Consider the following 16,432-nt stretch of genomic DNA (forward strand, 5'->3'; position numbering starts at 1 on the left):
GTTAGGTTAGGTCAGGACGGGAAGGTTAGGTTAGGTCGAGTTAGGTTAGGTCAGGTCGGGTTAGGTTAGGTTAAGGTTATATTAAGGAACAAGAGAAACAAAAGAAAATCGCACCAGGTAGCTCGTGAGCCCCATGGTGATAGGAAGAGGGAATCCTCCTTCCCTGCTTGGGGGTGGTAAGCCTATGAATATCTTAGGTATTGGAAAAATGTGATTCGTTGCATTAGAATTAGTAAATTGTCCCTGTGTATGTGTGTGTGTGTGTGTGTGTGTGGTGGTGTCAGTCCTCTTCGATTCTCTAACCTCCTCACCTCTCACCTCCTCCTCGTTCTCTCACCTCACTTGCCTGCTCACTCCGCCCCCCTCACCTCAACCATATTAGTCGTATGGTAATTTTTCGAACGTCTTCCCTCTCCCTTACTTGGTGGTGGGGGGAGGCCTAGAGGAGGGGGAGATAGGCCCAGAGGGAGAGGGGAGATATTACCAGGGTGAGGGGAGATAGGCCTTGTAGGAAGGGGGAGATGGAGGGATGTGGGGAGGAATGGAACAGAAATGGAATAGGAGGAGTGTGTGGGGGAGGGTAGTTCCTAAGGGGAGGGGAGGAGATGGGGGGGTGAGAGATCCAGGGAGGGGAGAGGAAGAGAGGGGATATAACAACCTTTCCTCCCCTCCCGTTACTTTTCCACCTTTCCCCTTTGTTCCCTCACTTCACTATGGGGGGAAGTGAAGGATCCCTACACAAACATGACTCCTACCCCCCACCCCTCCCCCCATCTACCCGATAGAGGGGAAGGTGTGAAGAGAGGGAGAGAGAGAGGGGGGGAAAACAGTTACCCTATACTACAGTAGTTCGTCCCCTCATACCAGCACTGAGGGGAAATAAAGGAGGGGAAGGGGGGGTCATACTTCACTCCCCCCACCCTTACACCCCCCCTCTCTTACTTTCTACCCTCTCTCTCTCTCTCTCTGCTGTAAGAGGGGTGTCAGAGGGGACAGGAGTGAGGGGAAATGCAGAAAAATACCGTGTATGTAGTGGCCAGATTCTCTATTGTATGTAAGTGAATTTCCCTTTTTCCCCCGTCCACTTCCCATTCCTTTACGCAGGTGAGGTGGAGGTTACAGGCCATAGGTGAGGTGGAGGTTAGAGGCCATAGGTGAGGTAGTGGTTAGAGGCAATAGGTGAGGTGGAGGTTAGAGGCCATAGGTGAGGTAGAGGTTAGAGGCCATAGGTGAGGTGGGAGGTTACAGGCCAGCAGGTGAGGTGGGAGGTTAGAGGCCATAGGTGAGGTAGGAGGCTAGAGGCCATAGGTGAGGTGGAGGTTAGAGGCCATAGGGGTGAGGTAGAGGTTAGGGAGGCCAGGGTGAGGTGGAGGTTAGAGGCCATAGGTGAGGTAGAGGTTAGGAGGCCAGCAGGGTGAGGTGGGAGGTTAGGAGGCCATAGGTGAGGTGGGAGGTTAGGAGGCCATAGGTGAGGTGGGAGGTTAGGAGGCCAGGTGAGGTGGGAGGTTAGAGGCCATAGGTGAGGTGGAGGTTAGGCTTACAGGTGAGGTGGAGGCCAGGAGGCCATAGGTGAGGTGGAGGTTAGAGGCCAGTAGGTGTGAGGTGGGAGGTTAGAGGCCATAGGGTGAGGTGGAGGTTGTAGCTATAGGGTGAGGTGGAGGTTAGAGGCCATAGGTGAGGTGGAGGTTAGAGGCTATAGGTGAGGTGGGAGGTTAGAAGTCATAGAGGGAGGTTAGGAGGCCATAGGTGAGGTGGAGTGTTGGGGAGGCCATAGGTGAGGTGGAGGTTAGGAGGCCATAGGGTGAGGTGGAGGTTAGAGGCCATAGGTGAGGTAGAGGTTAGAGGCCATAGGTGAGGTGGAGGGTGAAGCTGGAGGGTACTATAGGGTCGTAAGGGAGAGGAGGGGCATTGGAGGGAGTTGGAGGGGTGGAGGATTCAACCTGGGGTATATAGGAGGGAGGGAGGGAGTGTGTGTGTGTCTGTGTTTGTGTGTGTGTGTGTGTCTGTGTGTGTGTGTGTGTCCCTCCCTCATATGGCTTGGCGGCAAATAATCGCGTTGGCAATTTTTATCAAAAGTCGACGTTGAAACTTTAATTTAGGTAGGTCCCCTTCCCCTCCCTTCCCCCTCTCCTCCCCTCCCTTCCCCTCCTTCCCCCTTCCCTTCCCTCCTCCCCATCCCCCCATCCACCTCCCCTACCACCCCCTCCCCTCCCCTACCTGGCCCACACTACCTGTACTGATAATAACACTAAATTATACCCAGCACCTGATGATTAAAACACCCAATTATTACCTGGGTTAGATTAGGTTAAGGTAGTTTAAACCAGGTGAAAGTAATTAGCGTAGAATTAATCATCAGGTGAATAAATTAGCCTCTGATGTAATATACACTACTAAATCAATGCTCTACCCGTTGTTCCGTTGGTATATCTGTTTATACGGCAACAGAAGATTAGTCCCCCTCTCTAAATTGGGTTAAATTCCCGTTTTTTATGGTGGGTTAAGATTTAGAGCACGGGATGAGGGAAGACGCTAGTAGGTAGAAAGGGGTAACTAGCCAAGACTGAGTAGTGACCTCTTCTATTTACTATGCTGGGGGGTGTTGGTGCTAGTGTTTGGAACCTCTAGAGAAAGATTAACATTTTCTTATGATTATTTCCTGGATATATATGTGTGTATGTGTGTAGGGAAAAGGGACAGGGAGCTTCTTTCGTCTCTCCTTAAACCCCTATGTGTGTATATTTTTTTCCTTCTTTTATCCTTTAATTTAATTTCTCCCGTTCATTCTTCCCTCTATCTATTTTTTCCCCTACCGTATTCTTTCTATTTTTTCCCTAGATTTTCCTTACATCCTCTGGTAGGGGACACTAACGTATTGTCGTCTCTCAGCTTGGCGTTTGTTTTTTTAAGGAGGAGCTGTGTTAAGTTCTTGTATATTGAGGGGGTTTTAAGGTGTTTTTTCTGTGAGTTTTTTTCGTTAGTGTGTAGAGATGTCCTGTTAATGTCTAGACTGATTGGAGAGAGAGAGAGAGAGGTAATCACTTTATCACACATTGTTTTTTTTCTCTTTCTCTCTCTTGCTCTCTCTTTAATTAATCCACAGTTTATTTGTGATTGTGAGGAAGATTATGTGTCATTTTCCGTATTTTTTATGAGTTTATTTACATATTTATCTTCTCAACAAAAGTTCCCGCCACCAGGGAACCTTGATGACGTCACGGTGTTATTGTTCTAACGAGCCTAATTTAATGTACAATTAGTTTGGTGTATTTGTGTGTGTAATAATATAGTTTTATGTAATTAATAGCTGTTTAAAGGAAGACAAGCGTTAGTTTAGTTTAGTTTTTAAATATAGCTGAGTTAGTTTAATATTCACGTATACGGAGTTAAATTATTTTAGGTGTGTAGTGTCTGTTTTCATTACATAAAAAAATATGGCTCTAATATTTTTTTTTTCACAGGGTGTTTAGGTGAAAGTGTTTTACCTGAGTCTTAATTACACCAGGGATTGCCAGGTGGTATGGTATATCTTACATTCGGGATCACCTGAAGATTAAACCCTCCCTATCCTACCCAAGTTAACTTCACCTGATGATTATACACCCTAGGTTAGTTTAGGTTAAGTCAGGTTCACGTTTGGGTATTTAATCAACAGATGAAATAAACACACACACACACACACACACACACACAGTCATTCAGGTAATTTAGAATGATTCAACTCCACATAACATTCTACTGGATAAGAATGAGGAATGTTGACTTTTTTTTTTCTTATTTCCCAAACTCACGAGAAATGGGGAGAAAACAATAGTCAAAACGTCTTGATATTAATATTTTTTCTCTGTATTCATGTGAGGAAGTGAGGCAGAGAGTCATCTATAGAGAGTAGGTGGGAGTCACGCCAAGGTGGGGGAGAAGGGGGAACGGGCCAAAGACGTAGACTTCCCCCAGTATATAAACGACGACAATCTGGCCACCCACCCCACACAGCCCGCCAAGATCCTTCTCACGAAAGGAGACGGAGCCAAAACATATAAAAACAAAACTTATAGTCGATTTTTTTTCTTAACTGGAAGATTAAACAAAATAGTAACGACGGCCATTATTAAAACTCTCTATCGTCGTCATTGCCTGGAGGAGGAGAAGAATAAAGAGGAGGAGGAGGGGAAGAATAAAGAGGAAGAGGAGGAAGAGGCACAAGAGGTGGAACTATCACTAATTAAAATATTCCCCATCAACGAAAGATAACCAAAGATGGTGACGTCTGAAGGTGGTTCTGTTACGCTAAATGATGTTCATAGATTCGCTTGTGTGATGGGTTGGGTTTAGGTTAGGTATATCCATCTACCTAGTGTAACTTTGTCTACACCTGGAGAGAGAGAGAGAGAGAGAGAGAGAGAGAGAGAGAGAGAGAGAGAGACCCCCCTTCTACACACACATCCTCTCTTCCTCCGCAATCATAGAAAACCAAAACACTGTCAGGGTAAACTCGTACAAAACCATTTATCACTTTTCTCCCCGTCCTTCCCCACTACAGGACTAACTTATCAGACGTAGAAACAGATATACAGACAGACAGACAGACATTCACTAAGACACCTTCACTCAGGTTAAAGACAGTTCAGGTATATAAATATTGATAAATGGGAATTAGATTTTTAGTGGTGTTTTTATAGATTTGTTTAGAAAGAGCTGTAATGTTTATATTCTATCTTCAAGCTATGTAAATTATTTCATTCTTGGGTATTATAGTAATTGTTGTGTGTGTGTGTGTGTGTGTGTGTGTGTGTGTGTGTGTGTGTGTAGACCAGTTTATGGTAGATGTAAATATTAACACAGGATGTAAGATAATGTGTTTGGTTAATGTGTGTCATCCCCCTGTGTGTGTCACCCCTTATAAAATTTAAGAGGTGAAGTGAATAACTTTATACTCTCTCCTCCCTCCCTCCCCTCCCCCTCTCCCCCTTTACGCCCTCTCCCTCTCCTCCCCCTCTCTCCCCCTCACAGCCTTGGTCTTATCACACATTACGATAAACTCAGATAATAATTATCTTCCATCTTAAGAGTTTTGTGTACGTAGGTCTAATGTGTACGTGTATTCCTAGATATGTGTGTGTGTGTATTTTGACGTGTGTATGTACGTATGAATTGGAGAGATAATGTGTGTGTGTGTGTGTGTGTGTGTGTGTCTCGGGACGGTCATCTACTGAGATAAGACCCGAGTTTAAACACTGCCTCTTTCTTCAGTGTTCCCGCCGCGTTCCTCACCACAACACCATCATGGCTTCTGCTCTACGTCTCCTCTCCATCATTTTACTGTGTTTCCTCTTTCTCCATTTCACTCTCTCCGCCCCACAACGAAGAAGAACAAGAGGGAGAGTTAAAGAAGAGAACTGGATTCAACAAATGAAGGAAGAGGAGAAAGGATCAAACATCATGGAAACTTTGATTAATTTTGTACGTGATCAACTTACTTCACGGAACAAGGTAAGGAGAGGAGGCGATAAGTGTCTCATATTGTTTAATTACCCAGACAAACACATTTACAGACTAAACAACAACAAAACTAATATCGATAAACCAAAAGAGACAGATTAAACCCTTATACCTGATACCTGATACCTTACAGTGCATAAGGAAGTATTATTATTATTATCTGCATTACTACACAGTGTTAATAAATTAGAAATATATTCAAATTTTACTACGGTTATCACTTTATCTTTACCGTCTAGAGAGATTTATTAATTTATGGTATTCTTGAGTTATGTTACAGACAGACTGAGGATTATAGCGTGATGGTAAAATGTATAGTAATTTAGTACAGTAATGGCTATCAGAGTGTAGTGAACAGAAGTGAGAAAGGTGAGAGGGAGGGAGAGAGATGAGTGGAGGAAGGAGAGAGAGAGAGAGAGAGTGGAGAGAGAGAGAGAGAGAGAGAGAGAGAGAGAGATGACTATATAGTAGTAAGCTCTCTCAGGAAATGGTCACCACTACATCAGATGAACAGATATGAAAGCGGTGATAGTACACATTCACTCATCCACTACAACCCACATCCACTACATCCCACATCCACACATCCACTACATCCCACATCCACACATCCACTACAACCCACATCCACACATCCACTACAACCCACATCCACACATCCACTACAACCCACATCCACACATCCCACATCCACTACATCCCACATCCACACATCCACTACAACCAATAAAGCTCACAGGAGTAACTTAAATAAGTAAGAGTGTAGTAATTGTTGTATAAAGACTGACTTCACTTTTTGGAGGTAGAGGTGGATGAGTGTACTGGGGAGGGAGAGAGGTTGAGGGGGTGTAGAGGTGATAACACAGGATGTCAGCAGCAGTGTGGACGGGTCAGTGTTGAGAGGTCATCACCTTTCGACCTCTGAGGGTGACCTTCTAGGCATGTCTCTTTCAGTCATGATCCTTGAAAATAGAATAATTTAATATTCCACGTAATCCAGTATTAAAGAAATGCTTCTCAATGGTCAATTCTTTCTTTATTCTGAACCTAATAAATTAAATTAAAGTTTCTTATTGTAATTCTAAAAAAAATAGCGTTTTAATGGAAAAAACAAAATATCATATTTTTTTGGTACAGAATGTTTATGTTTTTCTAAACCTCAATAAAACTACTTGTCAACTCTCAGATAAAACCATTATCTTCAAGTAAGGATGGCCTTATCTCCCTCCTTGCTCTCTCTGATAAGCATGTGTGTACTCTGATTGTGTGTAGGTGTATGTCTGTGTATGTGTAGTGGTAATTGTAATAGTGTGTATCTGTGTGTATCTAACCCACCCTATAATGTGTTGGCAGGGTAACTGTGGTGGCAGGAGGTGTTACAGCGGCACTAACGCACAAGAGGAGGAACCTGTCATCATTGCTCTAGAGAAACGTAAAAGAAACCATGACATCTCTGTTCTCTTCTCCATATTGTACGACGATGAGGCACCCTGGGGGCCCTGTACCCGCTCCTGCACCACCAAGAGAGTCAGGTCAGATTAGGTCAGGTCAGGTCAGGGTTAAATGCATATAGTGCGTAATGCAGTATATATATGTACATTACCTTCCATTGCTAATCAAGATAGAGACATGATTTGAACCCCTTAAAACCTTTCTTGATGCGATTTGATCCCTTACGTGATGCCTTAAACCCTTCCTGACATGATTTGAACCCTTAAGTCCACTAACATGACTTATTAAACCCTCACTAACATGATTTAAACCCCTAAAGTGATGCCTTAAACCTTCCTTGACATGATTTTAACCTCTAACGTGACCTATTAAACCTTCCCTGACCTTTGAACCCCATATATAACCCCCGCCTGACCTTTTGAACCCATATATAACCCTGCCTGACCTTGAACCTATATATAACCCCCCTGCTCTGACCTTTTGAACCTATATATGACCCTGCCTGACCTTTTGAACCCCTATATGACCCTGCCTGACCTTTTGAACCTCTATATGACCCCTGCCTGACCTTTTGAACTCCATATATGACCCCCGCCTCACCTCCTCACCTCCATTCTGCCCAGAGAGAGAATGTAATGACCTCTAATATATGTGGCGAGGAACCAGAGATACAGGAGGAGTCTTTATTGTTACGTCCCTGGGTCTGGTAAGGTCACACCAAGGTAAAGTCTCTCTCTCTCTCTCATTATAACTCACCATACCTACAACACCTGTCATAACATCATCATACCTACAACACCTGTCATAACATCATCATACCTTCAACACCTGTCATTATAACATCACCATACCTTCAGCACCTGTCATAACATCATCATACCTTCAACACCTGTCATAACATCATCATACCTTCAACACCTGTCATTATAACATCATCATACCTACAACACCTGTCATAACATCATCATACCTTCAACACCTGTCATTATAACACATCATCATACCTACAACACCTGTCATAACATCATCATACCTTCAACACCTGTCATTATAACATCATCATACCTTCAACACCTGTCATAACATCATCATACCTTCAACACCTGTCATTATAACACATCATCATACCTACAACACCTGTCATTATAACATCATCATACCTTCAACACCTGTCATTATATCTACAACAGGTATTGGACTACCTGATCACAGAAGTACAGAACGAGCAGGTAGAAGATGACTACGCAGTGGATGACTACGTGGTGGATGACTACGTGGTGGATGACTACGTGGTGGATGACTATGACGAAAACCACCATGTATTTGACCCAGTGGAGGACGAGCTGGTAGAGGACGAACTGGTGGAGGACGAGCCGGTGGAGAACGAACTACATTCCGGGAGTGGACGTGACATTGAGAGTGACGATTATGATTATGGTGAGTGGTTGGATGAGTGGTGAGTGGTTGGATGAGTGGTTAGTGGTTGGATGAGTGGTGAGTGGTTGGATGAGTGGTGAGTGGTTGGATGAGTGGTGAGTGGTTGGATGAGTGGTGAGTGGTTGGATGAGTGGTGAGTGGTTGGATGAGTGGTGAGTGGTTGGATGAGTGGTGGTGGTTGATGAGTGGTGAGTGGTTGGTAATTAGTGACTGGCTGATTGAGTGGTGAGTGGTTGGATGAGTGGTGATGGTTGGATGGTGGTGAGTGGTTGGATGAGTGGTGAGTGGTTGGATGAGTGGTGAGTGGTTGGATGAGTGGTGAGGTGGTTGGATGAGTGGTGAGATGGTTGGATGGTGTGGTGGTGTGGTTGAATTGATGGTGGTGGTGGTGGTGAATGATGTGATGAGTAGTGACTGGCTGATTGAGTGTGGCTGACTGGCTGGGTGGGTGACTGGGTGGCTTGAGCTAAGACATTTACCTTAACGTAATACCTAACATTATTTACGTGTCACTAATACCTTATTCTCGGTGACTTTATTAATAACAGCAGCCATAGAACAGCATAACATCACATAGATAGAACAGCATAACATCACATAGATAGAACAGCATAACATCACATAGATAGAACAGCATAACTTCACATAGAACAGCATAACATCACATAGATAGAACAGAATAACTTCACAGATAGAACAGCATAACATCACATAGATAGAACAGCATAACTTCACATAAAACAGCATAACATCACATAGAACAGCATAAACATCACATAGATACAACAGCATAACATCACATAGATAGAACAGCATAACATCACATAGATAGAACAGCATAACATCACGTAGATAGAACAGCATAACTTCACATAGAACAGCATAACTTCACATAGATAGAACAGCATAACATCACATAGATAGAACAGCATAACATCACATAGATAGAACAGCATAACATCACATAGATAGAACAGCATAACATCACATAATAGAACAGCATAACTTCACATAGATAGAACAGCATAACATCACATAGATAGAACAGCACATAACATCACATAGATAGAACAGCATAACATCACATAGATAGAACAGCATAACATCACATAGATAGAACAGCATAACATCACATAGATAGAACAGCATAACTTCACATAGATAGAACAGCATAACATCACATAGATAGAACAGCATAACATCACATAGATAGAACAGCATAACATAGATAGAACATAGCATAGATAGAGACAGCATAACATCACATAGATAGAACAGCATAACATCACATAGATAGAACAGCATAACATCACATAGATAGAACAGCATAACTTCACATAAATAGAACAGCATAACATCACATAGATAGAACAGCATAACATCACATAGATAGAACAGCATAACATCACATAGATAGAACAGCATAACATCACATAGATAGAACAGCATAACATCACATAGATAGAACAGCATAACATCACATAGATAGAACAGCATAACTTCACATAGATAGAACAGCATAACATCACATAGATAGAACAGCATAACATCACATAGATAGAACAGCATAACTTCACATAGATAGAACAGCATAACATCACATAGATAGAACAGCATAACATCACAGATAGAACAGCATAACATCACATAGATAGAACAGCATAACTTCACATAAATAGAACAGCATAACATCACATAGATAGAACAGCATAACATCACATAGATAGAACAGCATAACTTTATATTACTTCATATTACAGGCTGGACCGAGTACTTAGAGCAAGAAGGACACCAAGAACAAGAGGTTCAGCAGGGCAGGTGTGGGAGACGGAGTGTCAAGAGCCGCGACACCTGGATGAAGATCGTAGGAGGTCTGGAGGCGAGGCAGGGGGAGTGGCCGTGGCAAGTGGCTGTACTCAATAGATTCAAGGTAAGGTAGTGTGGATAACCTTTTGTACAGGAGTAAGTTTGGAGAGGTTGGTTTAGGAATTTGAGAATGTGTGTGTGTGTGTGTGTGTGTGTGTGTTTGTGTGTGTGTGTGTGTGTTTGTGTGTGTGTGTGTGTGTGCCTAATGTAACACCAACAAAGGTATATTTGAGAGAGTCCTTCATAACTGAGTCTTTTCATCCTTCCTGCAGGAGACCTTCTGTGGTGGGACCCTCATAGCACCTCAGTGGGTCCTGACTGCGGCTCACTGTGTCCGTAAACGGCTCTATGTGCGGTTGGGAGAACTTGACATAACAGACTACACTCCTCATGAGATAGAGTTGAAGGTATGTTTACTTGGTGCTTTGATATGTGTGTGTGTGTGTGTGTGTGTGTGTATGTGTGTGTGTGTGTGTGTGATTTAGACAAGTCCTTCACACCTTGCACCGTTTTTCTCCACCAGATCAAAAAGTCCTACCAGAACCCCAACTATGATGCGGAATTTTTAGAACACGACTTGGCACTCCTGAAGCTGCCACAGGAGGTGACATTCAGCAGACACATGAGAAGTGCCTGTCTACCGCAGAAGGGGTCATTGCCTCCTGTAGGGAATAAGTGTATCGTATCGGGCTGGGGCAAGGAGAGAGAGACTCACATATTCACCTCTGATGTCCTCAACTATGCCAGGGTGAGTAGGTTGTGGAGGTCAGATAAGGGTGATTAATATTGTGTTTTCTTCTGCTTCTGTAGTATGTCAGTCTTTCTTCTCGTTCCTCTTCCCTTCCTCCCCTACCTCCCCATACCCTCCTTCCCCCCCCTACCCTCCTTCCCCCCCTACCTTCCTTCCTTCACAACCACTAACAGCATCTCTCTCTGGCAGATACCCATAGTGAGCAGATCAACGTGCAGGAAAGCCTACCCTGAACACCCCATCACCCGGAACCACATATGTGCCGGCTACAAGAGAGGTTCCACTGACACCTGCTCTGGTAACATACTTTAGTTCTCATCGTCTAAATATGAAACTTTATTAGGTCATGACTTGTGTTATAGATGACCTGAGGTACTATCTTGTATAATATAGGGTCAATCTTAAGGGTTAATTTCCCTATTCTTAAAAGGTTCTGTTGTTAAATATATATCCCCCATAACTGTTGCTCTGAAGACATATCTGATTCACTCGAGGTATGACACTAGCGAAGAGTCTAGCATGATGTCAGTATTGTGCTTTAGGACTTAACACACACAACAACTATCTTCATTTTATTGTCTTGGTCACTTAAATATGTGTGTGTGTGTGTCTACGTCATCCACATTCACCACTTACTTCACTCACCTCTTCCCCTCCCAGGTGACTCAGGAGGGCCGCTCATTTGTGAGGACGAAGAAGGGATATGGTCAGTGCATGGCGTCACCTCCTTCGGCGTGGGCTGTGGAGATGAAGGCAGTTATGGCGTCTACACTAAGGTGGTCAATTACCTTCCTTGGATCAAACAAACCATCTCCCTCAAGTGACACGACTGATGAAGAAGGACGGGTGAGAGTAGGGAGGGAGAGTTAGATGTGAAATAAGGGAGAGAGTGGTGAGAGTAGGGAGGGAGAGTTAGATGTGAAATAAGGGAGAGAGTGGTGAGAGTAGGGAGGGAGAGTTAGATGTGAAATAAGGGAGAGAGTGGTGAGAGTAGGGAGGGAGAGTTAGATGTGAAATAAGGGAGAGAGTGGTGAGAGTAGGGAGGGAGAGTTAGATGTGAAATAAGGGAGAGAGTGGTGAGAGTAGGGAGGGAGAGTTAGATGTGAAGAAATAAGGGAGAGAGTGGTGAGAGTAGGTAGGGAACTAAAAAGATGAGTGAAGAAAGTAAGAAAGGAAAGCACACACACACACACACACACACACACACACATACACACACACACACACACACACCCCAGATAAGTGTGTAAGTAGCCTTAACCTGAAGGAAAAACACTGGAAAATTTAAGCCAATTATTTATATAACTTAGAGTAAACAATTTCATCTTTATAACACCTTACTGCTAACCTAACCTAACCTAACCTAACCAAACCTCACTTAACCTAATTCACCAGGTAGCATTAAGGTGTTTAATCATTAGGAATAATAAATTTGGGGGACTAACGCTCAGGTTCACTCAAAACTTAAACCATAGCCGAGGGCACAAGTTGTTTAGCGCAGAGATTCACTACACAGTTGTGATTGGCATCCTTAGTTCAATCACTATTTCTAATAAGGAGTGTTTTCTTGTTTCCTTGTGGTTATCAGCATATATATATGAATGGGTACGAACTGTCTCGTAAATTGGGTACGAGTTGTTCAACACCTCGCCACTGCTATGCTTTGATGAAGTACAGGTGAATCATAAAACTAAAAATTGCAATAAAATTAAAACATTTCGACTGACAACTGCAGTCCTCATCAGTTAAATAAAATAGTATAATATAATATATAATCAGGTTTAAATGTAAAAAAAATGTGCCAAACATGCCACCTCAGGATATTTAAATTACGGTTACTAAATAAAAGCAATGACAACTGAAACACACAATGAAACATTTTAAATGATCTTAAAAGAAAACACAATCCGCTGGATAGCTTCAAACACAGGTTGGATGGATATTATGAGCAATAGGGGTTGGGTGTAAATGGGACTGTCCTGTATGGGCCAATAAGCCCGCTGCAGTTTCCTCCATTGTTATGTTCTTATGTTAAAGTTTTAACCATAATGTCTTTAATGAGGGGGTTTAAATCGTAGTTGCTAGAAAGCGCATTGAAGTTGGGAATCTTATGTATATATATTGACTCTGCTAATTTTTCATTTTTTCATTTAATTCTTCACATGTACTTCATTAAATCATTTTTTAACTTTGTATATTCTGTTTATCATAGTGCCAATACTGTACACCGATACTTGCAAATGTTTGAGGTCAGAGCACGTACATGTGGCACGACAATAGCGCTTGCCATTTGGAGGTGTTCTGAAGAACTGCTACAATTCATCATTAATTCTTTTTACCCTTTATAATTTTACATTTGAAATTTAATAAGAACATCTATTGCAGTGTAAAAATGTATTAAAATAAGATAATGGAGCTTACATAATCTTTGACTTCTTTTACACCCTTCCAGTAATACAGCTGGGTATTTTTTTCAGTTGTGGTATTAATGCTGTAGGGTTACGTGATGTTATGTTGTATTGTAGTGGATCTCTCCCCTACAATACCACTGTGCCCAGCAGATGGTGCAGCATGGCAGTTCAAAAAAATACTCTGCTTTTCTTCTTCTGAAGTTGTAATTCTCTGCCATAATCCTGAATTTGGTGCTCGGTAAAATAGAGTTCCTGTTTCTGAAAGAAAAAGTAAAAATGGTGGTCTGAATGAGCCTAGTTAGACTTTTTCATTGGGCGCCAATTTGTTCAATAGTGAGCAGAGTTGATTATCCAATGTAGCGGACCAGAAGTATACAAAACTCAAATTTGTTAAGTGATACACTAACCATCAATTCTGTACTGATTACTGCTCGTAGCCTTCTCAACGGCCTTCTTTACACGATAGTCACAGCCTGGCCGATGGTGTTATTTTTTAGGTAGTTCTTAACATACTCCATCTACTCAGAATTTGTTTTGAATTTCTCACTCCGGATCTGTGCTGAGTCCTCTTTCCAAATCTGAGCATCTGTCCCTATAGTGATCAATAAAATCCTTACCTAACCTATATACAGTGAGTGTGACCGTGTGTGTGGAGGGGAGAGGTATTATCCTTGGTATGTACCTAATACCACACAGACACACAGGACGTGACAATTAGACTCAGAGGGGGTGGAATGACCGCTCCTCATTGGGTGCAACAAGTTCATCTCCTCAGCCCGGATAAACGATAGACACATCATCTGGTCTGTCTGTCTGTACATAAAAATAACCTCTTTATATTTGTCTGTTTATAAAAGTTGCCTCATATTGTCTGCCTGCTTAAAATTCATCTATGATTTTTTCTGTAATCGTCAATACATTAACCATCCATCACTTGTCACTGGAATCAGGGCCGGATTAAGCTTAATAGGGGCCTGAGGCACAGATCAACTCGGGGCCCCCTACCTCAAGGTGTGTATATATATCATGTAGATCCACAATGAAAACGTGGATAAGATAAATCTTGATAAAATCACACGGGAAAAGGGAAACAACGGAGCACCTTAGCTTTCGTCTTTATTCAAGACATCTTCAGAGGCAACTGGATTACATGGACAGAGAGAGGCTTAAATATACAGGGTGACCTTAAAAACATGAGGTCAGGTCATAATGATGTCATCCACTAATCCCCACACCAACACACACGTAGAGGAGCTTAAGAGAAGGGGGGTGACGTGACTAGTCAGGTCAGGTCAAAAATAAGGGACCCACAAAATAACTATCATACATCTAGATCAAAGGTTTCCAAAGATTTTTAACCTTGGGCCACCGACAAATAAAGTTATGTAACATATTATCAGTATGGTATAGATATGTAGATGATGTTCTTTGTCTTTGGCCTAGAAACAGTGACCCATTGGAATTTTTAGACAAGCTTAATGATATTGTCCCAAGTATCACATTCAAAATTGAAAGAGAAATAAATGGATCCCTTCCATTCCTTGATATGCTTATCATGAGAAATGGCCAAAACTACAAATTTAAGGTATACAGAAAGCCCACACAGGTAGACAGTTTCATACACTTTTTATCGAATCGCCTGGAGTCTACCAAAATGTCAGTTTTTTCTGCTATGTTTTTAAGATGTCTGCGTTTTTGTGACCCTAATCTAATTTAATTTAACAACATAACCTAACCTCCCATAACATAATCTAGTCTAACCTAACCTTACCTATAGTGTCCTGGTCTAACATAACCTAACCTAACCTAACCCAGCGCCCAAATTTAACCAACTATCATCTAAGGTCTTAGCCTAATCTAAACCTAGCTCACTTTTACCTAACTTAATCAAACACAACCCTAATGTAATATAATGTAACACTTACATAACATAAACTAATCATTTACAGTTGTCACCTGATGGGGGTCTTGGTAGGAATTCTTGGTCAAAACTAATTTATGCAGTTGTGCATTTCGGCTCTAGGGCGGTATTGTCCCGTGTCGTTATATAGAAACGCTTACATGCTCGAAGGTGGTGGATTGGGTTTCTTATGCCTTTACTGGAAACAAACTGGTAAATATATCGAAAAAACTGGGTCACGATAAAAAAAAAATGGCCACTTAACCTGGAAATTCTGCCTGGACAGCCTGGAGATAGGCCTACATACTCGGGGTGTTAAGTTAGGCTTGTGTGAGTTGAGGCTTGGTTCCGCATCACAAAGCATCGGCCATATTCAAAACCTTAATTACACTGCAGCTGAAAACCAAACGGGCACAATATTCAAGGATGGGTGACAGAAATGAAGCAAAACGGAATGTGATAATATTTACATTCTGAAACATTAAATCAAGTACCGTGAGACCCCGATCCGTCTTAGTGCCCGAGTCACGTTCTTGATACCACCTGCCACTACGAGCTTTGGGTTCCAGATAGTCTTAAACCAGTCATATATATCAAGGGTATGTGTGTGTGTGTGTGTAGTCTCCCTCGGAGGTCAGTTACATCATGAATTTTATGAAACATCAACCAACACTTTCACTCTGTATCTTTTGGTATTACCTTGGATTTCCAGAACTTCATACTGGATATATAGACAAACCTCTCCCTCCCTCACTCACTCACCCTCCTAAATAAAATAACGTTCATTTCTGTGTTACATTATTTAGTGGCATATGAACAGTTAACTTTTTACCTGAATCAAAATAGTAACTGGTGACACTGCACACCTTTTCTTAACATGTTAATATAATATAACCTTAGGCTACATTATCCCTTGAACAACCAGAAACACTGTGTAGGTTCCGTAATTATGCAGTAGGGGAGGGTGTTAGCGTGAAGGGCGGGAAAAAAACTGGTTCGAGGCGGTAGCTGTCTGTGTGGAGTGGGACCCTATGATGGGCAAGCGATGATGTCACCACACGCCCGGCAGCTACCCACTATGTGCTTTATTTTATCTTATATCACCAGAGACGCTCA

General features: G+C 42.3%; 2 protein-coding genes across 2 annotated transcripts; both read left to right on the forward strand.

Annotated features, from left to right (window-relative positions):
• The first annotated feature begins 5,227 nt into the window (after positions 1–5,227).
• Positions 5,228–7,377, forward strand: LOC121863752. Its single transcript, XM_042362520.1, has 2 exons — positions 5,228–5,490; positions 6,853–7,377. Exons 1-2 carry the CDS (start codon positions 5,284–5,286, stop codon positions 7,039–7,041), a joined length of 396 nt encoding a protein of 131 aa, XP_042218454.1. The 5' UTR covers positions 5,228–5,283; the 3' UTR covers positions 7,042–7,377.
• Positions 7,378–8,066: 689 nt separating this feature from the next.
• On the forward strand, positions 8,067–11,948 carry LOC121863887 (cationic trypsin-like; the record flags this gene model as incomplete). Its single annotated transcript, XM_042362801.1, has 6 exons — positions 8,067–8,388; positions 10,149–10,318; positions 10,527–10,661; positions 10,778–11,002; positions 11,195–11,303; positions 11,666–11,948. Coding segments are annotated over 6 exons (1,125 nt in total), but the record flags the coding sequence as incomplete, so codon positions are not given.
• Between the last annotated feature and the right edge of the window lie 4,484 nt (positions 11,949–16,432).

The sequence above is a fragment of the Homarus americanus genome, unplaced genomic scaffold, assembly GCF_018991925.1.
Source record: "Homarus americanus isolate GMGI-L3 unplaced genomic scaffold, GMGI_Hamer_2.0 scaffold48354, whole genome shotgun sequence".
NCBI classification, from domain to species: domain Eukaryota; kingdom Metazoa; phylum Arthropoda; class Malacostraca; order Decapoda; family Nephropidae; genus Homarus; species Homarus americanus.